This window comes from Lathamus discolor, chromosome 15 (assembly GCF_037157495.1).
Source record: "Lathamus discolor isolate bLatDis1 chromosome 15, bLatDis1.hap1, whole genome shotgun sequence".
Classification (NCBI taxonomy): domain Eukaryota; kingdom Metazoa; phylum Chordata; class Aves; order Psittaciformes; family Psittacidae; genus Lathamus; species Lathamus discolor.
In genome coordinates, this window is record NC_088898.1 from 6,007,541 (window position 1) to 6,034,917 (window position 27,377).

At 45.6% G+C, this 27,377-nt stretch overlaps 2 protein-coding genes across 11 annotated transcripts in view; one reads left to right on the forward strand and one right to left on the reverse strand.

The window, feature by feature from the left end:
- Window positions 1–1,314: 1,314 nt before the first annotated feature.
- DYNC2I2 (dynein 2 intermediate chain 2) lies at window positions 1,315–24,288 on the forward strand. Of its 5 annotated transcripts, XM_065695974.1 has the most exons (10): window positions 1,315–1,565; window positions 12,435–12,544; window positions 14,620–14,874; window positions 15,570–15,679; window positions 17,405–17,562; window positions 17,696–17,805; window positions 18,506–18,673; window positions 19,070–19,302; window positions 20,358–20,515; window positions 21,090–24,288. In XM_065695974.1, exons 1-10 carry the CDS (start codon window positions 1,517–1,519, stop codon window positions 21,326–21,328), a joined length of 1,590 nt encoding a protein of 529 aa, XP_065552046.1. In that variant the 5' UTR covers window positions 1,315–1,516; the 3' UTR covers window positions 21,329–24,288. The 5 variants fall into 5 exon arrangements, with proteins under 5 accessions (XP_065552046.1, XP_065552047.1, XP_065552049.1 ...); XM_065695975.1 differs by lacking the exons at window positions 1,315–1,565; window positions 12,435–12,544 and adding an exon at window positions 13,859–14,003; XM_065695977.1 differs by lacking the exons at window positions 1,315–1,565; window positions 12,435–12,544 and adding an exon at window positions 13,859–14,003 and having other exon boundaries at window positions 14,779–14,874.
- The window catches only part of SPTAN1 (spectrin alpha, non-erythrocytic 1), a 50,964-nt gene continuing 45,078 nt past the window's right edge, over window positions 21,492–27,377 (reverse strand). For 3 of the 6 annotated variants that reach the window (XM_065695967.1, XM_065695968.1, XM_065695966.1), the window contains 7 exons: window positions 25,753–25,815; window positions 24,444–24,498; window positions 23,811–24,007; window positions 23,378–23,431; window positions 22,806–22,952; window positions 22,511–22,658; window positions 21,492–21,832 (listed from right to left, as the gene is read on the reverse strand). In XM_065695967.1, coding sequence (XP_065552039.1) covers window positions 21,707–21,832; window positions 22,511–22,658; window positions 22,806–22,952; window positions 23,378–23,431; window positions 23,811–24,007; window positions 24,444–24,498; window positions 25,753–25,815 — 790 coding nt within the window. In that variant the 3' untranslated portion in view covers window positions 21,492–21,706. The remainder of the gene's footprint in view (window positions 21,833–22,510; window positions 22,659–22,805; window positions 22,953–23,377; window positions 23,432–23,810; window positions 24,008–24,443; window positions 24,499–25,752; window positions 25,816–27,377) is intronic. The other 3 variants (XM_065695972.1, XM_065695971.1, XM_065695970.1) reach the window with 1 other exon arrangement.

Below are 27,377 nucleotides of genomic sequence, written 5' to 3' on the forward strand. Positions count from 1 at the left end.
ATTCTCCCTGCTTGCTTCCTTTTTTGTCTCTTCAAGTTGCCCCTTCCAATGGGCCGGGATTAGTTTCTGCTTCCTCAAAGGTCTTAAGGTCTTCTGATGCCTGCTACCACCTGCTGCTTCCAAATCCCAATTGCTTTCAAATCCCAATGGCTTTTTCTTTTGTATTCCCAGCTGTCACTTCCTACCAGCTATGTCCTTGCTTCCACTGCCACCTACAACGGCTGCTGCATGTCCACAATTTGAACTAAGCTTCCTTGTGCACGCAGCAGGACAGGAGCTGCCATCCTCTGCTCTCCATACCGCAATGAACTCCCAACTGCTGGGCACAAAGGTAAGCAAAGCATCATAACTTTATAAATGCAAGATTATAAAATCCTTCCCAAGAAGGATGTCCCAAGGCCTTCCCAAAGCCCATCACAGTGAGAGAACATCTCTCATACTCTGCCTGCATCTCCCAAGATCAATTAATATGGGTATCTTCACATTCAGATCAGGTAAGCTCGTGCGTGTGGCTTGTTTTTTCTTCCTTCTGTTTCCCCCCGAGTCTCTACTATGCAGTTGTATCTGTGTGATTTCTTTTTCTTCTTTTTTCACCTGTAATTTACTGTTATACTGTATTGCTCTAGATTAGCCTTTGAAGGTCTATCATTTGAAAGTATGGGCCATAAGTTTGAAAGTTAGTTCCAAGCAGGTGCATGATCCAAGCAGCATCTGATTGCGCCCTACTAGAATCCCTTGTTTAGTCTATGAAACACTAAGTATTCCTGAAGTATGGTTTTGAGGTGATCCAGTAAAGTCAAATAATCATTAATTTTCATTGCTGTACTGTTAAAAACATTTCCATGATCTGACCCTAAAACTAGCTATTATCAAGAGTGGATATTAATTATATATATAAAAATATTAAAATAAAAACTTTCAAAAGAGATTTAAATTTGAGACACAAAATACAAACTTACGCTTCCATGTGAAAAGAGAAACCAGAGTTCGATTTTCGATTTTTTGGAGGAAGTAGTGTTCTTTCACATAGTTACTTTCCTTTTTGCTTTATTCCTTCAGTGCTGGTGACGTGCTTGTCCCAGCTTCCTAATAAACCTTTTGTCCTAACTCTTTCTCTTAGAAAAGCTACGTCAACATCAACACATCTTCTCTGATTGTACATGCTTTCACTCCAGCTGACCAGGTACTATTGCTTTAACAGCCTGTCCTTTCTGCTTGTCAGAAGAGAGCCTCACTTAGACTGTTGTACTGCGGCCTAAATTCTGTGTATGTGTAGTAAAAGGACTCAAAACAACAATTGCTTCGATGCTTCTGGGGCTTGGCTTGAGGAATGTGACAACAATTCACAGAACGATGACCTCTCTGTGCTCTCCTTGCTTTATAGAAAAATGAAGTAAAACTGAGCAATTGAGTTAGAGTTGTTGTTGAGCCGGAGGAAGGATGGAGGAGATGAAGTGATACACTGTTTGTTCTTGCTTCATTGTTAACATGTACACTCAGGAGGAATAGAACTGAAATGTCTGTGAAGAAACAACTCTCAACTCGGTCTCAAACTGTTCCTCCGTGTAGGTATCCCAAGCCCCATGTGGTTTCACTAAAAGGGAAGGAAAATGTTACCTGGGTGGTATAAAGTCTTGTTGTGACATGAGTTACCTGCTGTTAAACAAGATTTTCAGAAATTACATATGATGCTTAGACCTGATATATAACTGATAAAATATCCCTGATACTATTTAAAAAAAACCCCAAACTTAGAGGTTTAATTGATAAATATTCAGTTATTTCCTTCCAATTCTTTCTAATGTTTTTCATTATCTGTAGCTAACCTCTAAGGCAGTTTTAGTCCTTGAATAATGGTTAAAATGTACAGTTATAATCCTATGATATATGGGGGGTGTGAATGTATTTAGAGAAGATGACGTCCTTATCTTCTTGCAAGACCTTTCTCAGCTTTGATTAGATCAGATATAATAGAACAATAACTTTTTTTCTGGACTATACTATCCGAAGTAGCTATGCTTCCTATATCAGAAATAGCTCTTTTCCCTCTGTACTACACAGTTAGCATTCCTGCTTTGGTTTGCACTTCAGGTTGCACAGTTCAAGTTACAAAACCAGACTGTATGTGGCATCTTTCAAACTCAGCACGAGTACTCTGGCATTGACACTTAAGAGTGTTTGACCTTTGCAGCCGCCTGATGGCAATGACTGTGTCAGACAAATGAAAATGTATGTTAGTTTTCCTTTATATATACTTGGGATATGTGGGGCATTTGGCAGCAGCTGATAATGATTAGTGGCCTTACAATTTACATACAGTGTAGCAGTAACTGCACGTTTTTCCCAAGAATTGAATAAACAGAGCTGCTTTGTAAAGATCATCTCATATTTACTCCTTGATGTAAAAGTTCAGTTTCCCCAAGACTTCTTTGTTAGGTATGTTACTACAAGACAGAGACATAATTGGCAATAATCCTTAGTTTCTGGAATGTCAAGCTGGCTGTATATTTTAAACATATCCCCCCAGTTTGGCAACTGAAATCAGAAAATGTGCTAAATCCTCTAAAATACAATGCAATGATGCGTGAAAAAGAAAGGGAGTACCTTTCTTTCTAAGTATTTCTGCACTGCAAAATGGGCGTACATCAAATCATGCAAGTCAATATAATTAATGTCAACTTCCATTTTTATAGCCTTCCATCCCAATGAATCTTATAGCCTTTACAGAAATTATTGTACAGAAATATAAACCAAGGATCATTTTACCACTGCTGAAATGCAACAAACTGCGTAAAAATTGTACATCTAAGCTGGGAGCTTGCTCTTCCACAGAGAATGCAGACTTAGGCTCTGTATTAGCGACAGAGATTCCCCCTTGGAGTGCAAGACCAAATATTTTAGCCTATATGGAAGCTTTTAAATGGTGGAGTACACCTGTGAGCTGAAGGCTGCACAACATCTCGAGCACACATAAGCTTGTACTTGATAGTAAAGTCTGACTGGCATATCAGAGCTTACTCTAAGCAGCAGGAGAGCTGCTTTGCTGCGTGTAATCAGTTTGACAGCCCCCAGGAATTGCTGAGTCTCCATGACCCTCGAAAGACAGTTTGGCACATCTATTAAGCAGACAAATACCTCCCCTCCAGCTGTTTATCCATCTCCACTGGCCACAGACCTTCCCAGTTGAACACTCACATTGGAACTGAGTGGTTAGATAATGACAGAATAATCTTCCACGTGTCCTCACAGTTGTTGCAGTTTAAACCCTCGGATGAAAATATTTCTGGGCAGCTAACTGCCTTTGAAGCAGGATGGTGGTTCAGTAACACAAACAACAGGCAGTGACTAATGGAATTGAAGAAATCCAGTGATTCTATTTGGATTTGTTCTTTTCTTCCTTTGGCAAAGTTCTCATTAGACACAGTTGCTAAGCCTGATTTTTACTTTTTCTTATACAAACATTTTTAACTTACCAGAGCACTTGCTTGTCATCTGCGAAGAACTGGATGGTCATGTAATGCTTGTGCTCATTCCCAGATACTAGAGACAAAGATGCAGTCAGAAGATTCTTAAATCTCTTAAATTCAATGAAATCCAAGACACCTGAGCATGAGACATGAGCTTTTCAGATAGGTCAGTACTTAAGAATGTTTTTCTTGTGTTTTTCACCTAAGGTGTAGAATTGTAAATTTTGCAGGGAACCAAACTGATCTGTGCCTCCAGAATATTAGGGGAAGTTATTTATTGGAAAATGAAGTTACATTTTGCATTATGGAATTAAGAGTCCCTGCCCAAAGAGACAGTGGACTGGAGGAGTTTTCTGCCCTCTTTGACTTTCACTCAGATTTTATTTCTTGGACATTGATGTCCTGTTACTTAGCTTAGCTGGAGCCCTGTGGCTGTTAACTACTGATCAACTGTGCCAACAGACACATGTATAGCTTCTGTTACAAATCCATAATGCCGGAATTGTAGTTTGTAAAAGAAAAACTGTTTAAATATCAGCTTGTCCAGGTGTGCTGCTACCACTTCCAGATGTGAATATCTCCTCTTGCCTGAGGAGTTCACAATCCAAAGATAGGATCTGAAATGCACAGCAGCTTTGTTTGAAAACATGTATTGGCACATGCAAACGTGTCTCTTCACTATCTGCAACACCTGCAGGGTGTTACAAGAGCAGATATTTAGATTTTCATGGTGCATTCACAGGAGTGGATGTTCAAAAGCTATCCATACAGATACAAATTCATTAGTTTTGCAAGGCAGTATTAAAGCCTGCATTGAACCAAGCTTAATACAGCTACAGCTTCACAGAAACTGTCTGAAAAACAAGATAATTATTTGAAATACTGATCATTAAATGAGGTATGGTAGTGTTTATGTTTGAGGCTTCATTTTACTACATACCTGCATAATGAAAGCTCTAACCAGAAGTTCATGGGAAAACTCACTAATTACAAGAAGTATTCCTAGGTAGAAAGATAGCTCACAAATAAAGACACTTTCAAACTGGAATACTACAGTATTTATACTTGGAGTTATTGTGGAATAGCTCTGCCAATGAAATTTTTTATGTAGAAGGATCTGAAATAATTCACAGGGGAAGTAGCTACTGTCTATTCAGTTCTGCTCTGTCTAAAGGAAGGCTGTAATTTCCACACAGCTAGGGCAGAAGCTCTGGTGCTAGACAGTCTTTCTAATGATACAAGAGATATGGGCAGAAATTCGGGACAGTTACAGTGTTACAAATTTAAATGAATGCTGAATTGAAGTTTTAGGATAAAAATGGAGGGTAGAGCACAGAAAAACTGTGCTTCTGTGGGTTCTCCTGCAAGGCAACTTCCAGATGATCCTCTTCCTCTTCACTCATGGGAGCAGCATTTCTACAAGATTTATAAACGTTCGCTTTCCAGGATTTTAACTCTGGCCAATTCCCAAAACTCTTTATTTCTCATCTCCTCAGGAGTTCTCTAGCAGGAAAACTCTTGCTGAATCCTAAACAAAGTTGAGTAACACTTGAAGATTTGGTCCCTCAGGAATAGCAGTAGAGTTTTACACTATGTGTATTCCATCCATTGTCTTGTTACCAAGTGGCAGCTGGTTTTGTGGGAATCATTAAAAACTTCCCTTGTTACGTAGAGCACCATTGATACTTAACTCAGGGAGAACAACCTCTGTTTCTATCCAGAAAATATTAGATGAAACTAAACAGTGAAGAGCCAGTACGTTATTTGCAGTTCTGCAGTTTCAAGTTGGCATTGCTCAAACATTTGCAGAGTGTGTCTTGAGTAGGAGTATAGTGACAGAAAAGGTGAAACAAAAAAGAGGAAAATATGTAGGGAACTGTTATATACAGGTTTTGCTATAATAATACATTGTACACATTATTCCTTTCATCTGAGAATGTCAAAGCTCATTAAAAAAATCCAGTTAAATATTAAAAGCTCTATGAGGAAAGCAATTATTTTATTGGTAGGTTAACCGAATGTCAGTCATTCAGACTTATTCCTCATTAGAGCCTAAACAGAACTCAAGAATAGATTTAGTCTCCAACTTCAGCTACAGAAAATGCTGTGTGAGTTGCCAACAATGAAGATCTGCAAGTGGAATTTGGTTAATTGTGTCAGTCTGTAGGAACACTTATTATATTTTGGTATTATAATAGGTCTGGGAATCCCGAGAGTTCTGAGAGTGTGATCCCTTTGTGCAAGGTACTGTCTGAACACAAAGGTGGTTCTGGTTTGGAGGAATGTAAAGTCTTTCAGGGCATAGTTTGACCAACTGTGTTTCAGTGGAAGTTCCTCCTTACACATTCCCCAGCACACATTCCTTCCCTCTTCTCCTTCACACTGTCCCTGAATTGTGCCAGTGCAGGGTTGAGGTTTTTTGTAGCCTCATGTTAAATCGAATCAGGAAACTGATTTCAATTAGAAGTAGTCACCATAAACCCCATTTACTTTTAACTCAGACTAGTGCTTAGAGCTGCTGCCCTGGTGCAGATGCACGAACAATGACACAAAGAAAGAGGGTCCCTTGAAGGCAGGAATGAACAAGGAAAGGGTAAGGAACATGTTTAAATCTTGCTTACTTAGAAGAGGTATTTGTCAAACTGTACCCTTACCATGACATGGTTGCAGTTGTAACTGGTGTGAGAAACAGCAATTTTGTTGTTTTCTTGGTAAGTTTTGTTTAAATTAACACAAGCAAGTGAAATATATCAATACACAGCAGCTCTGCCACCTCAGGTGACACAGTGTAAACCTTTTCAGACTAGGATTTGGGATCATTGGCAAAAAGTCATCCTTCCCCTTTAGGATTCAAAAATGACATCTCTCAGAAGTACACAAAGGAAATAACCTTTAAATTCCATGTTTGTTTTCACAGTGGTATGGCTGGAAAATAATTCCATCTGCCTTTGCAAAGGGGGTTGGAGATGGTATAAAACAAAGTCGAGACCATTTCCCTCCCACCGCAGTCATACATCTATTATCTGACTCACCACTTTTGGGACTCCTCCTGGCAGCACTGCTTTTATTGAAAATTCAAGCATGTGAAAATATTGTCTATTTTCAGGTTACTTTGTTCACTGTTTCATTCAGGTCACTATTTCCTTCCTTTAGAGGTTTGGAACTGAACATTCAGTAAGTGCTGGATATTGCTGTTCTTAAGCTTTGTGAGAAGGACCAGCACAGTGAAAAGGAAGGGGGGAGGGAAGGGAAGGGAGAAATGAAAGGGGAGGAGAGCCCATATCTGAAGAGAGACTCCAGACTAGAGAAATTTTACTGACATCCATTCAGTTTCCAGCAGGGTCTCCTTCAAGGGCTTTTACTGAGATCCAAAGGCCCTTGCAATTCACAGAGGCATTTACATGCAACGCTGCCCTCTGGGAGCTAAGGTATAACTGTACTCCTGGATAATAATAACAAAGAATACTACCAGACTCCTATTGAAATGTCAACCAGGCACTACTGTTGTAGAGGGTAACAAAGAGATGCTAATATAATTAATTATGAAGCCTCAGTGCCCTCATTAACACATCTTTAGTGCCTGGATCTTTGAAAATCAGCTGTGTAAAGTGACTGTCAGAGTTAATTCCTTATAAATTGCCTCTTGTCACATCCCAGTACTGCAGCAAGTTCTCTCAGGCCTTATTGATGCTAAGAAATCTGTTAGGGCTTTTTTTTCCCCCAGTACCAATGCAGTTATACTGGTGTTATTAAAGTTATAAGTTGTTGCATAAGCAGGAGTTTGTGAGGCCACAATAGAGCAGAATAAAAATGGCTTTACTCAATCCAGCTTCCACAATTGATAGCGTAAATAGGAAAAAGCTTCTATCAGTTACATGGAAAACTAAGGACAAAAGAAAAACAGGAATGAAAGGTGTCACATCATTTGGCATTAAACTGTTTCCGGACCCTATTTTTTCAATTTGAGGATCGCAGCCAGTTTGCAGTTCTCCCTCCTCCTCCTGCCTTTACCACAGCATTTCAGCTCCAGGCCTCATTCCAGTGCATCCTCACTCCCTCCCCACCACTCCCGCTTACAAATATATATTTCAATAGACTTAGGCTACATGGAGTTCCAAAACCAGCATGTAATTGGTGCAATTGTCTTTTACACTTCTCCACAGAGAGCCACATTCATGCCTTCATAAGCCCTGTTTGTCATGTTTTCACTCCTCCTTTTTTTGTTTAAGTCAGACTGGCATCTGTACTTGTGTTGGGAACCCTACACACACACTACTGGAAGCAGTTACACAAGCTGGCTGCATTGGTGGTTCATTCTCTTATTTCTGAGCACCAGACTACTACACTCTCATTGTGAAAGATAAAGGTGCCACCTTACAGAGGTGATAAAAAGTGATCATTACAAATCACTTGGCATTTTCTGCAGCAGTCAAAACATTCACAATGACATATCTAATTTGTCTGTACAAGAGATTCTGCTTCCCTTAATCTTCATGTGCTTTGGAGAAGATGATAATCTTTCTGCAGTGCATAATTTTGTAAAGTTATCTCTCTGTGTGTTTGTATAATGTGCTCCAGGATCCTTTGGGTTCCTTGTTACACTTGGGATAAGAGACCACTCAAAATGGTTTTTGATTTGCCATTTCAGAGATGGCTTTCATACCAAGTATAAGATGCTTTTGCTGGTCTGGCTACACAGCAATATGCAAACCCTAAATGGAGGGAAATAAAAGCAGTCCTTGCAGATTTCTCACCGTGTTAGCTAACATGGTAGGAACACTATTTTATTCTTCACTCTTCAATTACATATCCAGACCCCAGTAAAGCTATGATGTATGTACTGATCATTCATAGAAATAATGAATGTAGAAGAAATTAAAGTAGCATGCTTGAAATGAAATACACAGATTTCTGAAAAGCCATCAAGAACTATCATGCACATTCTGCTTGTTTGACGTAACTACAAGCCTGATGGTACTGAGTGGAATGGAACTACTTATTTCTCAGTGTCCTATTTTGGACACTTCTGCAAAGGATAACCAGTTCTACTGAGATGAGTAATACCTGTCCAATGCTTTCTGAGACAGCCAACTGCTTTATACATGTCAATTAAAATTCCAACAACTGTTTGAGGTACTGATGTACAGAACAGATAAGTAATTTTTAGCCATACACAGTTACTGAATATGGGATTAATTTAAGGGATCTCATAGTTTTCTTCCAAGTTGTCAGCAATGCAAAGAGTCAGCTACCTTTTAAGAGTGGCATGCCAGATTGTACTTTCATTTCTGAGATTAGATGGTGTGCATGCTGGTATCAAATCAGCAGGAACTAGAGGCTGCTGGAGAAAGAGAGACACTGCCAGTCACCTTACTGGCAGCATCAAGCCTCCATCCAAGGCAGAGGCTCCCAGCTGCCACTGAGTTCAGAGCACCACGACAGCTAGGAATTGGGATCCAGAGCCTTTCACAGATGCCTCCTCTGATATGCCACAGCACTTGGTCCTGTGCCAGCTCTTGCTTGCCATTCAAAAGCCACCGGCATGGTGTCTTTGCACCCCTGTGGTGGTAGCCTGCTGCCACCTGCCACAAAGCAAGCTTTCCTGGGGCTCCTTTCCATCTGGGTTACCCTTGACTAAAATCTTTGCCTTATTAATGAATAAGGAATAGGCAATACCTGTATAGTGCAAGAAATCATACCTGTGATATTTAAGTAAGGACCCCCTCACTCTTAATTTTACAAAGCATAATAGATCTGTGACTTTAATGGAGATGGACTCTTTTTATAATGTATCATGTCTCTAAGCATATCAGAACTTCAGAAATGAGGCAACATGTTTTCTGCCTAAATTGAAAGTAGTTTTCAAAGCAAATAGGGCACAGGATTTGGAGGGACTTCTGGGACTGGGGACAGGGAAAAGGAGGTCAGAAATTAGAGAAAATGCACAAGTCCTTTACAAACAGCACTGGAGGATTCACATTGAGTCCACACAAGGACCTGAACCTTCATTAAGTTACTGAGCATCTAGCAGGCTACATAGACACTGTGTCCTCGACACTGAACAGCTGCAGTGACCTTTCTTCCCCTAATTTTAGTGAACGTGGAAGTACCTGATGGTTTAAAATCACAAATCTCTGTCAAAAAGAAACAGCATGTGTACATTAGCAGTGTGTCCACAAAATATGTATCAGATACGGCTGAAATACCACACTGCAATTTAGGAACTTGAGTCCTGTTCTTTCTTCTGCCATACATTCCCAGCATGATTCAGCAAGTCATCTAACCCTTCCAACTGGAGTTTTCCCTGTCAGAAAGGGTTTTCCCTTCTCCACCTTGCAGAGCACTGGCAAGGGAAAAATAACCAGGTAGTATATTCCAAATATGAAATGAGAAGCATCACAGGTAATGCTGCAGATAAACAGACTCCAGTCAATTAATTACTTGAACTCCAAAATTACCACCTATGGTAGTGCAGTGTGGTGCTGCTGTCACTAAAAGATTTCAAGAATGAGCTATACCAGACTACTGATGAAACTAAAGAGGTGTCCTTTTAAATAATGCTGCAGACGGTAGGGGTTTTGCAGTTAGTTTCCTTTTGGGTAGTATCTCCATTTTTTTCTTTAGGGATATTTCCATTTAATGCAGACCTCCATTCCTCAGTGAGACCAATTTCTACATGGGTAGAGCAAAGAAAACTCAAGCAAACGACACTCAACATTTAGTTCAAAACTAAACAGTATGGGAGTGACCAGTCAGGTATTATCTAGACCCAAATAACGAGCGCAAAATGTCAGCATAAAGCAGTTCAAACCCTACACTGCATACCTGGGTTAATTCAAAGGCAGTGCAGCTATCTACCCAGACCGCAGCCAAACCCCGTTTGTCATGATAGGCAGTACAGCAGTGCACAGGTTTGAAATGAACCGGGGAAACCTAATTGGATCTTGCTGGTTATACTAATCTTATACTAGTTAGGGAGACAAGTAGGTTCTTTGATACAAACCTGTTTCATTTTTTGAAGAGTTTTGTTGTTTGGCTATTTTGTTATTAATAAAGGAGAATATGTAAAAAGCGCTGTCCCTCTCAAGAGAGCCATCAATCTGATCCCATTTCAAGCCCTGCACTGCCAAACTAAACCCCCAGGAGCTCTTACGGCCAGACGCTCCATCCGTGTTTGAACCATGCATGTTGTTTTCTTCATCCTTACTTGCATCTCTTTGGGGTGGGAGGAATGAAAGGGAAGGTGTAAAAAGGGAAGGCTCAGTTATGTCTCTCTGTTTTGGGGTAGAGACTGCTGTTTCAGCGGTCTCGAGCCCCAACAGAGTTCGGTTGTTTCATTTATCACAGAGGGCAGCTGCTGCACCCACTAGTGGGTGAATTTTTACTGAGCTGTAGCTTAGAGCATTTGTTTTGCTCCAAGTCCTAGAAATCAAAGCCTCAGTCGGTGTGTGTAGGGTTGTATCTGTCCTGTTTCTGGTACTTTCTCCCCAGTGCTTCTTCCCACACTGCTTTCTCTTTACCTCAGTCTTTTCTTGTTCTTGTTTGTTTTCTGATGCTGATTTGCTCCATTATGTGAAAGTGAAAACTGATTAATACTTTGTCTCATGAAGCACAAAGAAGAAAAGGCACAGATCAGCACTGCAGTAACAGCCACTTTAGAGGGACTTAATAGCTTCAGGCTAGTAACAACCTTCCCTGATTAGCCCTCATTTTACCTTATTTCCAATGTAGTGTTACTATGACAAAACAAAGATCTCTACTTACCTGATACTGCCATGACAGAAAGAAAAATAAAGATATGATTTATTGAAATACTGTTGATATATTGAAACCCCAGAAAATCAAGAGATACTGGAATAAAGAAAGATTAAAATGCAGTTACTTAGAACAGTCATTTTTTTGGAGCAGTTTTCTCATTTCTCAGAGCTCTTTGCTCCTCTCTCATCCTCAGGGAAGGAAAAGTCCAGACATGCACCACATTATAGAGAACTTGCACTACCTTTACAGTAAGTTTGCATATTACTGCTGAAGAAAATGTTGATTTAGTTTTGGTCTGTTTCACATATTCAGTTCCAGTTTTCTTATCTCTTTGCCATCTCAAAACCCCACCAACATTCTCCTTAAATTCCCTCTGTCAAGTTATTTAAAGTTTTTCAGTTGCTGTTTGTGCTTAGCATTTTTATGATGCAGACTGTATATAAATTCACGCTTATAATATTTACTCTCCTACCAAACAGTAATATTCCTTGGCAGTTCTAATCATACCAATTAATTTAGTGATGACTTAAAATCATTTATTTATAGATGATAAATCTTAAACATTAAGATCCTCTTGAAAAACCTACTCTACTATTGGGCTCAAGTATTTAGTATCAGTTATTCAACAAAGTAAATGCAGATTAGACTTTACTTCCTGAATTTATTTGCAGAAGAAAAACTCATTCAACAACAGTCACTTTATGAACTTTTAATAGGGCTGTTGAATTTGAATGGAAAATACATTTATTTTTTTCATTAAGGGATAGATTATCTTGTCACTGGTTTGTGTCATCAAGCTGATCTCATAAAAAAAATAGGCATTTCCCAGTAAGTGCTATACTAGGATTTCACCAACAATAGCAGCAGAGCACTGGTTTATGATACAGCGGTTGAGTTCCTAAATGAATACACTGAGGCAGAACATCAAGTATTTTCTCCAGAGGAGGCTCTGGAATCCTGCTGTCACAAAACCAGTGCATTGTTTCCAATACTCTTTTAAAGCTTCTTTGTAAATGGATGTTTAAGAGAAGGTGGAAAGAGAAAACTGAATGAGAAATAAAGATAGTAAAGTTGTCTCAAACTCAGGCCTACAGACACTTGGTTGAAAATCTGTGGTTTTTCAGATGTGTCACTTGTGTTAAAATTGGTACAAAGGACAAGAGTATGCTTTCAGTGTTGTAATTCACATCCTAATGTTCTTGTTCTTAGCAGTGCTATGGAGCATCGTCAAGGTCCACACAAACCAGAGGCAGAATCACAGAATTGAGATCTGGAGGCTTCAGTTCCATCAGGACCTTTTTTCCTTGCTTCTGAAGGAGGTACCACTTAACCTTTCTGCTTCAGTTTCACTGTCTGTAACAGCTCTTTATCATTAGTTTTAGGGACTCTTATTTCATAATGACTTGTGGAGTACTTCAGATTTCTCAAAGCCACTGTGCCCAGCTCTGACACTGGACTCACATGTGCTAAAGCAGCACTGTGCCTGTTGCCACAAGCGCCTACTCTGTATCCTGTAATCCCGGTTTCTACATAGAGGGCAAACTCCCTCCCAGCAACAGCAGCGGTAACGCTGCCGAAGTTAGCGCGTCTGTGCCTGCTTATGCGACAGCTAAATTTAGCCCGTGTGTTCATCGTTGTTGTCCCAGTAGAGTTACAATTAGAAAAAAACCCTTAAGCGCAGTCATTCCCATTAAGAAGAATTACTTAAGGAGGCTGTGACACCACTAAACGTTTCTGCAGACAGACGCAGCACAACCCTTGTTCGGCCGTACCCGCACCGACAGGCAGATGTTGTACCCAGATACCTACCCTTCCCAGCTCCTGGGAGGAGAGCTGCCCAGCTCTGCCAACCGCGCTGGTGTGCAGCGAGTTGCCAGTGATGTTAATTAGTACAAAGCACCGTAATTCCTTCCTCCAACCCAACAAACGTAAAAGGAACTCGATACGCACCAGGCTTTACACACACAGCTTGACTCCCCTCCCCATTTCCTCAGCAGGCACACGCTAACCCAAGCGGCGCACTGAACCCTGTGCTTGTCATTACTGACAATTCCTCCTCCGGAGGGGGGGCGGCTCTGCAGTGGAGCCCCAGGCCTGTTTCCGAGCTGCACCGGGGCTTCTACTGCCGCACCCCACGACCGACACCCGCGGCCCCAGAGCACACAGAGAGACCACAGCCCGCACCGCTGCGGGGCCTCTGCGCCGCCAGCCACCGAGCCCCAGGCTGCGGCTCGCACCGCAGCCATCTCAAATCCCCTCCGCCCCGCGGCCTCTCCCCGCACTCGGCTTTGTCGCACCCCCCTCCACCAACTCCCGGCGCCATCTTAACTCCTGGCAGCCCCCTCGCCCTCCCGCCAGCGCTGCCACTTCTGCCCGTGGCGGCGCGGCGGTACCAGGCGGGGCTCAGCATGGGTAGGGCTGGGGTGGCAGAAGGGGAGAGAGGAGAACCCCCGGCCAGCCCCACGGCATTAACAACGTGGCGGCTGAGGCGCCCGCCGGTGCCGGCCCGTACCCCACATGGAGCCCTGCCCGCCCAGCACAAACGCCCGCTGCCCTTCCCCAACATGGCATCCGCCCGCCTCAGTTTACCGCTTGCACGCCGGCAGCCCTGTCGCCCGGGTTGACGTCATCCCTCCGCGCCTCCCCCGTTTCCGTGGTAACCGCAGAGCGGGCGGCGGGTCGTGGCCCCCTCTCGCCGCCATGTTCACGGACAGCTCCGCGCCCGGTGCCGATGTGCAGTCGCTGTGGAGGAGCGCCCGGAGCGCCCGCTGCGAGGCGGTGAGACCCCGAGGGACCCCGTGGGGCCTCGGACCGCGCTCTTACACCGGCCCGAGCGGCCGCGCCGGGGGCAGCTGCTCCTTTCCCCCATGCTGAAGGGGAGGCCTTGCCCCTCGGTGAAGGCCCCCCAAGGTTCTGCTGCTCCAGCTCGGGGCGGAAGGAAACCTTCCCCTCAGTTCTTCACACCCCTATCCCTTTGCAGCATTTTACCAATTTAGGCCCTTTATATAAATTGGCAAAGAAAACAGGTGCAGCAGCCACAAAATTGGTACCTTGGGAGCTGATAACACTGTGCTTGCCGTCACGTTTGCCTTTTCCTCTGGAGGCTTGCATCCCTTTTGCTTTCTCTCACCCTCCCCATTCTATGCTGTAGAGCGCGTGGCCCAAATTTGACTGGCACTCAGGTATCCCTGCCTCAGATCAGGTCATGTGAAGGTCACAAATGCATCACCAACACCCAGACAGTTACACAGGCACCCTCCTGTTAGCCATGAACCGGAGGTGTGCAGACATGCTTGGGTATCTCTGAAATGCCAAAAAGGGGAAGATGCTTTGAACGCTTTGTGCAGTGCTCTTTATTTATGTTTGCATTAGAGACTCTGTCTTCTTTTACTAGAAAAGCTGCCAGACTAGGGAAATTTCAACAGTGGAAACTGCAGCGCAGGCTCATACCAGCCGAGATGCCAGTGTGCAGACAGAACAAAGTACAGATGCTCTCTGTGACTTCCAGCAAAAGGTCCAAGTAGATTACGCTGGCCTTCTGTCATTCCTTCAGAGAGTGGAGGATGCTGTTATCAAAGAGCTAAAGAAAAACTGGGAAAGCCGTGCCTTTGATGGCTTTGAAGTGAACTGGACAGATCAGAACGCAACGGTAAGTTGGCAGAATTCATATCCTTGTTGTTACCCAAGCAGAACCGGTTGCAGTGGCTCTAACTCGTTAGTTCTGTTTCTTACAGCTGTGATTGTTCCTGCCAGATTCTAATCATCAGTCATTACTAGATGGTTTTCTTCCCACCTGCTCGTGGCCTGGCCTGGTAAAGCTGTTCTTCCTGCTACTGACTGTGTTGCAGTAGCTTTGTGAGAATGAAGCCTGCAGTTGGTGTAGGCTTGTCCTCACCTTCCAGCAGCCCCTTTAGAGCATGCCAGGCAGGCAGGTGTCTAGAAACAGTTGCAACCAGTGATTTGGCAGCTCTTCCTGCTCAAGTTATATTTGTTGAGTGTATGGTGCTCAGGAATGGAAGGAATTTGTATCAGTCAGTGCGTGTTGGTACCATAATTTTCAACCCATTGCTTATGAATCAAGTGCTAGACTCATACCTGGGAGGCTGTTATAAATCCTTATAGCACAGCTTTCCAGAGCTGTGGTGCAGCCCCAGAGGTGTGTGCTCTGTGAGAGGTAGTTACGAGGTAACAGGTAGGGTCAGGTTTTGTGTGGGGCTTTTTTCCCAGTAGGAATTCCACAACTTTTCCACATGTGCTGCTTGGGCAGAGGGGAAGCCAGCACTGTGCAGGGGTGTGCACAGGTCCCATTTCTCTGCTTCAGTGCTTGAACTCCATCTCTTCCAGGTGTTGTGTTTGCATACATTGTCGTACCCAGAGGCTCAGGATCAAAACCTGCAGGTTACCAGCGTCTCATGGAATGCAACCGGATCCGTTGTTGCATGTTCTTATGGCCGGTGAGTGCCTGACTGGATTGAGAGTGCAGCAGAGGTTGAGCTGGCTTTTAAGATTGACCTGAGTTTTAAGTATGGTCACTTTCTCTGCAGTTCTAAACTGTATATGTATGTACACCTTATGCAAGTTAAATAATCCATATTCAAAGAAACAATATCTTAGGGCAGTCTTAAATGACAGCTTTTATTTCTTCTGCCTTCCCCCTGCCCTAGAATGGATGCACGTACTCTCACTGGTTTATTTCTAGATAGATTCTGTTTGGAAAGAAAACGTGGAGAGCAGATGCACTTGCAGATCTGTGTAGGTGAGGTTTGGAAGTACGTGCTTATCTTCACTGGAGATCCTGTTGTTTTAATGTGGTCTCTCAGCACTCTGGATGAACCTGGCACCCGTTCGCACGTGCGCCTGATGCCATGGACGTGCGCTAACACACACTTCAGGATTTCTGACATGAGGGTTGGAAAAACATTAATCAAATCCAGTGAATGTCCACAGCAGCTTCTCCTTTCTGTGCCCGGCTGCTGCCCTCATTAGGTTTTTAGTCCACTGCTATTTCTTAGATTAAAAGCCCCAGCAAAAAGGGTATCTACGAGGGAATGCGTAGGGAAGAGTAAAACAGGGCAAACCTGTATGTTACTTGCTCCTTCTGCTCTCCCAGGCTACAGCTGTTTTCAGATGAGAATGTGGTTTCTGTGTCTGTGGTTACCCCCAGTACAATTCCCTTCCATTAACTCCTACAGCCTCTGTGAATTTGTGTAAACTTGTAGCATCTACAACCTCCTTTAATAAAGAGCTTCACAGCTCAGCTACCCATTGGATGAAATCTGCACCTTTTATTTGATCATATCTCTTCCAATAAAAGAATTAAGATTATCAACTAAAGGCAGTAGAAGTCAGGCTCAAAAGCGTTGCTTTCTCTCCCAACCACCGACTGTTCTGTAGATCTCTGTCCTCCGTATCATCTCCTTGTAGCAAGAAGGGACATCACAGGGCTCAGCTTGGTGCTGGTGGCAGAAATCCATGTAACATTTTGACAAGTGTGCAAGGAATGAACTGGATAGAAACAAAAGAAGTAGCTGGTGGCAGTCAGCATCCCAGAGTAATACTTCATGATCCAGTTGTGGCAAACAAGTACAAAGGGAATGGGAATGGATTGAGTTCTAGAGCCGGGCTTTGCAGCATGATTTGTGCAGGGTCACCAGCACCATTTGGTGGTTGTGAAGAACGTTCTCTGTTCCTGCGGAGGCACCTGGGCTTCAAATCACGCTGCTTCTCTCAGGCCAACCAAGGCTCCTGTGAGCCCTCCAGGTAAGGTACTATCTCACAGTGTATTCCCAGACCCTGGATCTTTGAGCGCTCCTTTAGAGGAGATGTGGTTTGCAACTCAGCCAGTTTGCACATCAGCAGCCATTCAGTCTCTTTAGATTTTCATTCCCAGATACTCACAGCAACTTTCTGTATGGACCCTTTATATTGTTCCCATTATTTGAATGGTCAGTAGGTCTTGGAATAGTGAATCGTATCTGAGATTTACTTGCTGGCGCTTTGTGAGTGCACTGACACGTACTGTATGTATACAAGCCTGCAGAGAACTCCCATCACCTCATGATCCCCTCTCCTCAGTTTTCCTTCAAGCCACGAAACAGAACATGTAAATGCCCAATGGACACCAGATACTGGATACTTTGTGGAGCAGACAAGGCGAGACACAGCTTTCTCTTCTTCAGGTTGGACGATGGGGACTGGAGCACAGAAAAATCCTACGTTTGTACCTGGAATCTGGACAGAAGAGGGTTGAACCCAAAGCACCCTGACCTGGTGGTGGATGTTCCCAGTTCTGTCATGTGCCTGGCTTTCCACCCTTCCCAGCCTTCGCTGATAGCTGGTGGGTTGCTCTGACTCTGTCTGAAATGCGCCCTCATTTCCTTCAGCTTGAATCATTTTCTTCCTCTTACTCAGCTTTGTTTGCTCATTTGTTCTGAGCTCTCTGACCTCAGTGTTCACCTTTGTCCTTTCAGGTGGCCTCTTCAGCGGGGAGCTGGTGGTGTGGGACACCAGCAGAACAGAGGACCCGGTGATCTTGAGGACAGGGATGACGGATGACACTCACACAGATCCAGTCTATCAGGTAACAGAGAACAGGTACAGCAGACAGGGCTGGGGCAGACGAGCAGTCCCATGACTGTTTCACCCCTTCAATTCCTGTCCACAGCCACGCTGGTGGTTCAGTGGTTACCTTCTCTTTTGGTTGGCTGTTTTCCTCCAAATCCAGCTACTGAAACAGGCATTTGCTGAATTTGACACTTACCCTGGGACAAATAACTTCCCACTATTCAGGGCAAACAAGGAGTTGGCCTGTTCCTGTGCTGCAACTCTTTCTTGATGCAGATGCAGCCAACACCACTTAAGATTAGCAAAGTGTTGCTGATCCTTAGTTGGAAGCTTACAGCTACACCCTTTAAGGGTGTCAGAATCTCTCTTCCTGATGCTTTTCGTCCCTCTGACTGGGCAGTCTGTGTTATTTTCATATCTGAGAGTCAGGAAAACGCTGTTTATGGCTGGATGAAAGCGCTGTAAACACCATGTCTCAGAAGTGATGGCAGATGAACCACAGACGCTGCAATACCTCCTGCAGCCCTGAACACCCAAACACATTTCTATCCTAGCACTTCCATCCCTGGGCCAGCTCCCAGCAGCAGCTGGGCTGGTACCAGGATCGCCGGCTACTGCTGGGCTCTGCTCCCGTGTCATCCGCGGTTGGGGGGGTGGTCGGGGGACTGCCAAGCAGGGGCTGGACCGCTGTGCTGTTCCCCTGGTGTTTGGAACAGGTGAACTGGTTGCCTGACGCCAAGCACAGAAACCAGTCCCGGCTGCTGAGCGTGTCGACAGACGGCAAGATCCTGGTGTGGAGGGAGGAGCGAGACGGGCGGCTAGTCCTGGCTGAAGGCTTCGCCTTGGTGGCACAGCAGATCCCTCGTAGCTCTTGGCTGAAGAAGGTGAGTTCAGGGAGGGCTGATCTTACAAAACCACTCCTAATGCTAGAGCCCGTGCGGCAGAGCTCACATTCCATGTGAGAAGGGTGAGGAAAATCCCCTCTTGAACAGATGCACTAATCCTTGATCCCCATCTCCTTTCCCATACTGGGGTCACTCCTGGAAGTCTGACAACAGGTGTGGTTTCGCCATGCTCTAAAGAGAAGCTGCTGGGAGGGAGGAAGAGAACTTGCTTGTAATTATATTAATTGACATGAATCCCCTCATAGGAGGGTTCTGCAGAGGTTGAAGGCTGAGCAGTGCTACAGATGTGGTGGCTGGTGCCAGCTGTGCTGCTGCAGGTGCACACGTGTTCAGTGGAGGCCCCGGCTCTCACAGCAGCTTTGTCTCTTCTCCCAGGTCGCCTGTGGAGAGGCAGCGGTCGGTGTGACCGCGCTGTCTTTCTCCCACTTCGATCCCCGGGTGTTCGTGGTGGGTGTGGAAGGTGGTTACTCCCTGCAGTGCTGCACGGCCGCAGTGGCACCGGCTCTGCACCGCACGGGCGGCTCTGTGCCGCTGCGGGCACCGGCGGAACTCGCCTTCTCCCCGCACGGCGGCCCCGTCTACTCCGTGAGCTGCTCCCCCTTCCACAGGCAAGTGCTGGGCACCGACACTGGTGCTGCACCTCGGTCACAGTTACTGCCTGGCTCTGAACACCCGGTTTTCAGGTAGCCCCAGCGGCTCGGAGCGTGTATCCAGCAGCAAAGAATTTCTTCCAGCTCTCCTCTGTCAGTTTAAAGCCATGACCCCTTCTCCTGTCCCTACATGCCCTTGTCAAAAGTCCCTCTCCAGCTTTCTTGTAAGTGATCTGCCCACCAGAAATCTTACTGGTACTCACCCGAATTTGAATTGGATCTCCCGTCTCTGCCTGCAGCTTACCCACCACCCATAGAACAGGCCCCACACCATGTTTCTGTGAAATGTGCTGACAGCGCTGGTTTGCATCTAATTTGCAGGAGACAAACGTTTAAGGGAGTGGAACATCTCCCTTATGAGGAGAGGCTGAGGGAGCTGGGTCTCTTTAGCTTGGAGAAGAGGAGACTGAGGGGTGACCTCATCAATGTTTACAAATATGTAAAGGGTAGGTGTCAGGATGATGGAGCTAGGCTTTTTTCAGTGATATCCAGTGATAGGACAAGGGGCAATGGGTGTAAACTGGAGCATAGGAAGTTCCACGTTAACATCAGGAAGAACTTCTTTACTGTAAGAGTGACAGAGCACTGGAACAGGTTGCCCAGGGGGGTTGTGGAGTCTCCTACACTGGAGATATTCAAGGCCCGCCTGGACAAGTTCCTGTGTGATGTACTGTAGGTTACCCTGCTCTTGCAGGGGGGTTGGACTAGATGATCTTTTTAGGTCCCTTCCAACCCTTGGGATTCTGTGATTCTGTGATTCTGTGATTCTGTGACTCCAACAAAGCCCATCCCTGGCTCAGCAGTTCTCAGGCCTCTGGGCCACACAAACCCTCATTAAACTTAATTGAGGGCAGTGACAAAGCTGCATCTCCACAGCCCAGGGTACGGGCTGGGAATCACTGCCTTAGGCAAGGCGGTAATACTGGCCAGGGTCACGCTCCTTGACTGATCTTTAGTCTGTATCTTTAAGCAGTAAAGCTAAGTAAGTTGTTTCTTGTTCCTCCCTCCCCCAGGAACCTCTTTCTGAGCTGTGGGACTGACGGACAGGTCCACCTGCACTCCATGCTGCAGACACAGCCCCTCATTTCTCTTCAGTTATCAAAGAAATACCTGTTCTGTGTGCGCTGGTCTCCCGTCCGACCGCTCGTCTTCGCAGCTGCATCGGGTGAAGGCAAGTACCTGCAGGAGCTTGCTCTTAGGCAGGAAACTGGGATCATGCTGGGTATTAATTAGTCCAAGTCAGTTGTATTGATGACACTTCCCAGGAGCAGACGGCAGTGACCACGTCTGCACTGTGGTATCGTTGCAATGGGTAACGTTTAGCCAAGACGACATGGGTCGCAGTCATGTTTCACTTTTGGTGTATCTCTTCTGCGGCTGCCCCAACCGCTCACGGGTGTAACACGGTGAGATCCGCCTGGCCACAGCTCACTTTGGTCTTCCTTGGGTTTCATGTTTGCTTCTAGAGCAAACGATTTAAACAGGAGCTTTTTCCTTAGCAAATTGCCCGAGTTCTGGGTTAAGGACCAGGGGTGCAGCAGCACTTGCCTGCCTGGTTTCAGGTCTCTGACAGCAGAACAAATCCACGCTGTCATGCAGTGATGTCTGCTGCCTGTCACAGCCCAGACACCGCCAGAGGGAAGGGAGATGGGTTAAAGAGAACAACTCCGAGCTCCGGCCTGCGTAACTACTCTGCTGTTAAATACAGTGACCGCTGCTGTTAAGCTGCAGTAACTGTTTTACAGGAGAGGTGCACCTCTTTGACTTCGAGAGGAGCTCGCAGAAGCCGGCTGTATCCATGAAGCAGGCTGCAGGCGAACACCCCGTGTACTGTTTGGAATTCAACGTGAAGCAAACTCATCTCCTGGCCGCAGGGGATGCCACCGGAGCCGTCAAAGTCTGGCAGCTCAGTTCAGACTTCACTGAGCAGCGACCCAGGGAAGTGACACATCTGGAGCAGCTGGCAAGTGAGAGCATGGACTGAGGTGACAGCACAGCCACCTGCGACAAGCCTGGTACTTCTCTGCCTCCACAAGTTTTTCATTCACCTCTTCCACAGCATTGACCCGGGAAACACTTTGCTATGACAGTGGGAGTTTCATCCACGCATCGGTTAAACTCTTATTTAACCATAAAACACAAGCTGCTGTGGTTCGACCAGTAACTTTTATTGAAGCACACTGCACCATGTTTTGTTTTCCCTAAGAGTTTTAAGCTAAGCAGTTTAAGGTTACATCATAAAGTAACACTGATTACTGTAGAGCACGAAGAGAGAGGGAGAGAGAGAGACACATGCAGAGCTACGGTCAGCAAACGTGAGCGTGTCCTTCGCATCTTTTGGTACTAGTGGGGGGGTTTCAGATCAATTCACAAAGAGTGAACGTGTAAATTCTATGTAGTCGTAGGCAGAAGGAAGTTCTCTGCCTTTGCCATCCATGTAGGGCTTCATGTGAGAGATGCAGTAATCGGCTTGTTCCCGGGTCAGGTTCTGAAAGACACAAACATGGAGGTGGAGACGAACGCTGGGGCTGCGGAGGGACGGTCCCGGAGCCAGCCCGTTCCCAGCAGCGCAGGACTAGGGGTGTGGAACTACACCCAGCCTGAAAGTGCACTGGCTGCTGGCACGGTTGGCTGAGGTTGGAAGGTCTGACCTGTGCTTCCCACCAACGAACACAGAGCAGGTAACTGATACGAGGAAGCAGTGCAACCTCTTTGTTTCTCTGCCAGCTGGTGGGTTCAGACAGGAAAAACCTGCTGTCCTGGCAGGGCAGCGAGAGGGAGGAGACGTTTCTACTGTCTGAGCTTAGCCTTAAGTTTCTCCTTTGCATCACTGTCTGGAGAAACATCTCCCTCTAGTCTCCACAGTAATGAAAAGTATCAGTCTCTGAGGACCGTGAACACCCTCCCAGGCCTGAAGCAGCTCTTGTTTTACTCAGCCTCAGTTCTTTGGCAGTTACAGCTTTTCCTGTTCCTCTCAGAGCCAGGAAAGCAGGTAAGGGCCATCACCATCATCCCCACTTTAACTGCAGAGGGCACCTTGGCAGGTTCGGAGCTAACACAACACCAGTGACTCGAACCTCCAAGCAACCGGTGCCCATCTTTGGTAACAACTTACAAACACAACCCCTCCATCATCCCTCCCCACTGGGCCACAGCCAGCACATACCTGGTAGAGCTCCTCCTTGGTCACGTATGGCTTCCCCTCTGAGCTGAGGGCACGGAAAGCGCTCTCGATCTCCTCACTGGACTTCACGTTCTCTGTTTCCCTGCTGATCATGAAGGCCATGTACTCCTGCAGTGAGACGTGTCCATCCCTGCCAGGGAAACACAGCATGAGCCCTGCTGCCCATCAACGCACAAAGCACAGCGCTTCCGTACCCACCTGAGGGGGTCTTGGCTTTTCTGGGTGGAGCCTTAACGCAGGGGAGCATCAACACCACGTCAGTTTCTACAGTAAGTACCTGTTGGGATCGACGGTGTCAAGAATTGCCTCAAATTCTGGGTCTGGCTCTCCTTCCTCAACCATAGGCAGGTCGTAGCCGAGAGAGCGCAAGCAAGACTTAAACTCCTGGTGGTTAAGTCGTCCAGATTTGTCCTTGTCAAAGTGCCTAAAAACATAAAACCAGAGCTCACATTTTTAAGTGTCAGTTGGTGAGTACCAAAAGCTATAAAGTGGGTTGAAAACCAGAAAAGATTACAACTAGTCCACTGTTCTGGACAAATGAGCTTGAATCAATCAACAGTTCTACCTTACGTGCATGAAAAGTAAGCACAAATTCTTTGCTCTGCTTAAAAAGTATCCAGAAATGGCTGTATTCCCAGCTGGAATTCCCTGGCACTCCTGGGTCCTGCCCTCGTGCCCAGGAGAGGCTCTCTGTCTCTGGAGGCTCTCGCCGTCTGGCAGCCATCAGAGCAGCTCAGCACAAACCGGGGCAGACAACAAAGGAGCTGGAAACAGCTCAGTCAGAGAACCCCATGAGCAGGAGCCATCCACGCGCCAAGAAGCCTCTTGCGAGCGTTCCTCTGCACTCACTTGAACATCATGCTGAACTCCTTCAGGGCCTCCTCCGTCACTCCGGTCGTGTTTCTGAAAAGGAAGAAGCAAAACTGGTGAACAGCTCCCGAACTGCAGAACTCTGCTGGTGTCCACCTGCCCCAAGCCAGTGGCTGCATCAGAAGGTGAGGACAAGGAGCAAACAGTACATTACAGCACCACAGTTCAACAGAATCAGTCCATTTCCTCTAAGATCCTGTCATTGCTAATGGCTAACAGGAACTATTTCCAAAACTCCCAACTTATCCCTCCGAGGACAGCCAGGAGGTGGTGGGGATTTACAGGCTCCCTACATCCGTAAGAGCATACAACCGTTAGCACAGACCGTACAAGGTTTGGTTTTAGGCATGGGCAGATGTCTCGCAATTTCTATCGCCCCCCAAGCCCAACACACACATAAACCAGGCAATACCGAGCTTGGATTTGCTGTTCCAGGTTGTGTTGCATTCTCATGCCCAGCTGGTCAAGCTGGTCCCACTGCTGGGCCAGCCCCACGGTGCTGTGTTCTGTGTATTTGTTGTCCAAGATCAGTGCCTCTTCCATGGCTGCTCCAAGGTCCTCGATCTTCTTCAGTTGGCTTCTCATAGCTCGTATCTCCTGGTGCTTGCGCTATTGGGAAGGAAGAAGAGAGAAATCAAGTAGCACAACCCCCCCCCAAAAGGTTGGACATAGGCTGGCAGGGGAGGGAGGGCTCTATTCTGCTGCTGCGATTATATATATGTATGCTGGGGTTTGTAAAATCCTACTCAACAACGTTCCTCCTTGTGCACACTATCAGAAAACCACTTCTTGAGCCCAAACCCTCTGACTGGGAAATGTGCTGGAAATACTGGATCCTCCCTGCCCCTAGGCTGCTCATTAATAACAACAGAATAAAAAGGAAAATGGTATCAGTGTTGTTTTGTGGTTGTGATCCGACATCAGGTATGTGAATAGATAATCCCAAAGGTCCCTTCAGTACTTGGAACGTGAGCAGTCATGATTTTACCATGGAATGACATGCATTTCCAGCCCCAGCCCAATTCCATGTTTTAACATCACTTACTTTAGTAGCTTCCAACTGTGATTCTAACGTTCCTGATTCCTCCACCATGCACGACCTAAACACAGAATCACAGTGAGAGAATGCACTTATCCCAGAAAAAATGGCATGTGGGGCTTGAAATTAACAGTCCTTCCTTGAAAATAAAGACCTTGACAGCAGTGTTGTTCCCCTATAGATATTTAAACACTGGTTTTGTGTTTTGTTCTGACCCATCCTGTTTCAGACGGACGTGTTTGATTTTTATCTCTTTATATAGTTAATTTCTAGCCCCATTTTAAGGCAACACCATCAGCAGCCACACTTCATGCCAGATCCAAAGCACCCGCTTTACTGGACCTAATGAAATTAGGAACTTGGTGCAGTCCCACCCCGCTCCCCCGTGCCCAGCACACACACACACAACCAACTACAGGTGATTCCCTGGAGATGGGCTGTGCTTGCCAGCGGGGTACAGAGGGATGTTACATGAGGATAAAATGGGGGGAAAAGGTGTTGAAAACTACTGGTTTGGTGTAAAAGTAATCCCAGTATGGCACAGTCACTGCAGGAAGCCACAGACCTCCCCTACCCTGCAGGGGCTGAGGGACAGTCGCCCTTCCCACCCCCACTGTGATGCACCCAGAGAAACTGAGGCATGGTCACTCTTCTACAGCTGATTTCCACGCTGAGCTTCTAGGCATACCGCAGCCCCTGCAGCAGCAGATAAAGATCATGCTGTGGTGATGGTCTGAAGATCTATTACATATGGACTGGCTATGGGAAGTCTCTGGATGCTGCTTTCCCCCCACCCCAAGATCCTAAGCATCCTTGAAACAGCAGTGGTTTAACAATCCCTGCCCTTCCAACACACAGGGTGAGAGTTCCAACCGAACAACCTGTGCATCGACAGCAAGCCTGGGCGCTGTCTCCTTTGACTCTGTGGTGTTTAAGTTCCTAAAACTTGAGTAGCTGGTATTTAAGTCACTAAACCCAGGGTTTTCATCCCCACTGAGGTTTATCCTCCTAAACACCTTTAAGCTCCTTGAGGGAGATTTCAAGTGCTGAATCACTCTGTAGCAATGAAAAGGTACCAAGTATCTGGGGGTTTCTCACCACAGGGTTAAGCTCAGGTTCAATGCACATCTAAAGAGATGAAGCGCACGCACAGAACCCTGAGCAGGAAGCTGGGAACCACCCATGTTGAGAGTCAACAGGGAAACAAACCTCCAAGCATCTAAGCTGTGAGAGTTAGTTGGAAGGAAAGCGAGCCTTGGAATTAAAAAGTGCATTTGAAAACCAAAGTGAGGTAAGAAAATAAGAGGAAAAAAACCTTCCAGATAGATCATCCCCAACTTCATACTGATAGACACGAATGACACGACGATATGCTATGCTAGTCAAAGAAAAGAAACCAGGTAAATTCCTTAAAAAGATGGAAGAAAGAGCAAAGGAAAGAACACACCGAAACACGGCCACTGCAGCGGAGCCACACTCCAAGCCAGCACCACCTTGCAGCAAACACAAGCAAGTGCTTTAGGAAAGGAAATTACTCAAATGCTGGTTGCACACACACACAAATAATGTGTTCTTCTTGTGTTAAGTCACAACGACTGAGTCTCTCTAAGAGACGAGCTGAAGCCCTGCAGTTAACTCCTCTACAGGTTCTTAAAGGCATTTGTTTTTCCTCACCTCTGCTCTGGGCAGTGGAGATGTACACACAGCAACACCCACCTTGAAACTCCTCTGAGGCTCTGCCTTCCCTCTTGCCAAGGAAGGCTAAGCACAGCCAATGCCTCTTGGAGCTAAATCTGTGGTTTTAATCTATTCAGGCAGAGTTAAGGACAGAGTCAGCCTGGCATATCAGCAGCCTTCTGGTAATGTGTTCAACAAAAGAGCCTGGCATGGTGATCTCGAACTCTGACCCTACGTCTTTCAGTAAATGGCTCCTTTCTGCTGGCTTGTTCTTGGACACCAGAACTAATCTACAACACTGCTTCACAAAGGAGCAGGGAATTCAGCATCCGTTCCAGGAAAATCTGCTCGGTGCCATTAAACTGTACAATAAAAATGGGGTGAATGATTTTTATCTGGCAGAGCACAAGACACTGGGATCATTTCAGAGCAAATAAGCAGCAGTTATCTGCAAAGATTCCACCCTTTTATTATGAAAAGCCATCTCTCTCCATGTGAAAGGCTCTCTCACCCTATAGAGGGCTGACACACAGGCCCTTGCCCCAGGCCCAGACATCACTTGTTGGCATTTTACGTGATGTCTTACTACAAAGCTGCCATTGTGCTTTTAATACTGAGGAAATTTAAATGGACAGGCTCACTCACAGAGGGCCTGGCAGTCCAAAGGCATCTAAAGATCTTATTTCCTTTCCACTACCTGACAAATGACCAGCATGCATCCCTCCTCAGGAACTATTCCCTTGGACACAAAGTGGACTTAAAACTGCCAGCATCGATCTGCCCTCCAAGCCAGGCATGCTCGTGGGTTCCTGTTGAAAGGGTCTGATTTCTCCTATCAAGGATTTAATCTCTGGGGAGTTATGTGGCAGTTTAAAAAATGGGCAGTTTCTATTTGCATACTACAGAGTTTTAAGACACATAATTTCAGTAAAGCCTCTTCATCAGAGTCTTCCCTTCTCCTTACCAAAACCAGTCAATACTTCAGAGCTTTAACTGTTCTGAGAACAGTTATAATGGAAAAGTTTATTTCAGTGATTCAAGATTCAGAGGAATGCTGGAAAACTAGGAATGTCAGCTCTTTTCCAAAGGTAGACTAGTCCATGTCCTCACACACCTCATTAGATTAAGTCTTTTCTTGTACAAGCCCTCAGAGAGCACAAGAACAAAAGCTGGGACCTGCATGGTATGCCAGTGGCTTATCATGGAAGTAATTTCTTCTGCTTTTGAGTAGGAAATCATCACATTTCTATTGGTTTATACTAA

Coding starts and splice junctions, on each gene's coding strand:
- DYNC2I2 (XM_065695974.1), top strand. CDS start 1,517: ATGTCTGTGAAGAAACAACTCTCAACTCGGTCTCAAACTGTTCCTCCG. Junction 12,545..14,619: donor TTTCCTTGCTTCTGAAGGAG/GTACCACTTAAC, acceptor TTCTTTTACTAG/AAAAGCTGCCAGACTAGGGA. Junction 17,806..18,505: donor ACACAGATCCAGTCTATCAG/GTAACAGAGAAC, acceptor TGTTTGGAACAG/GTGAACTGGTTGCCTGACGC.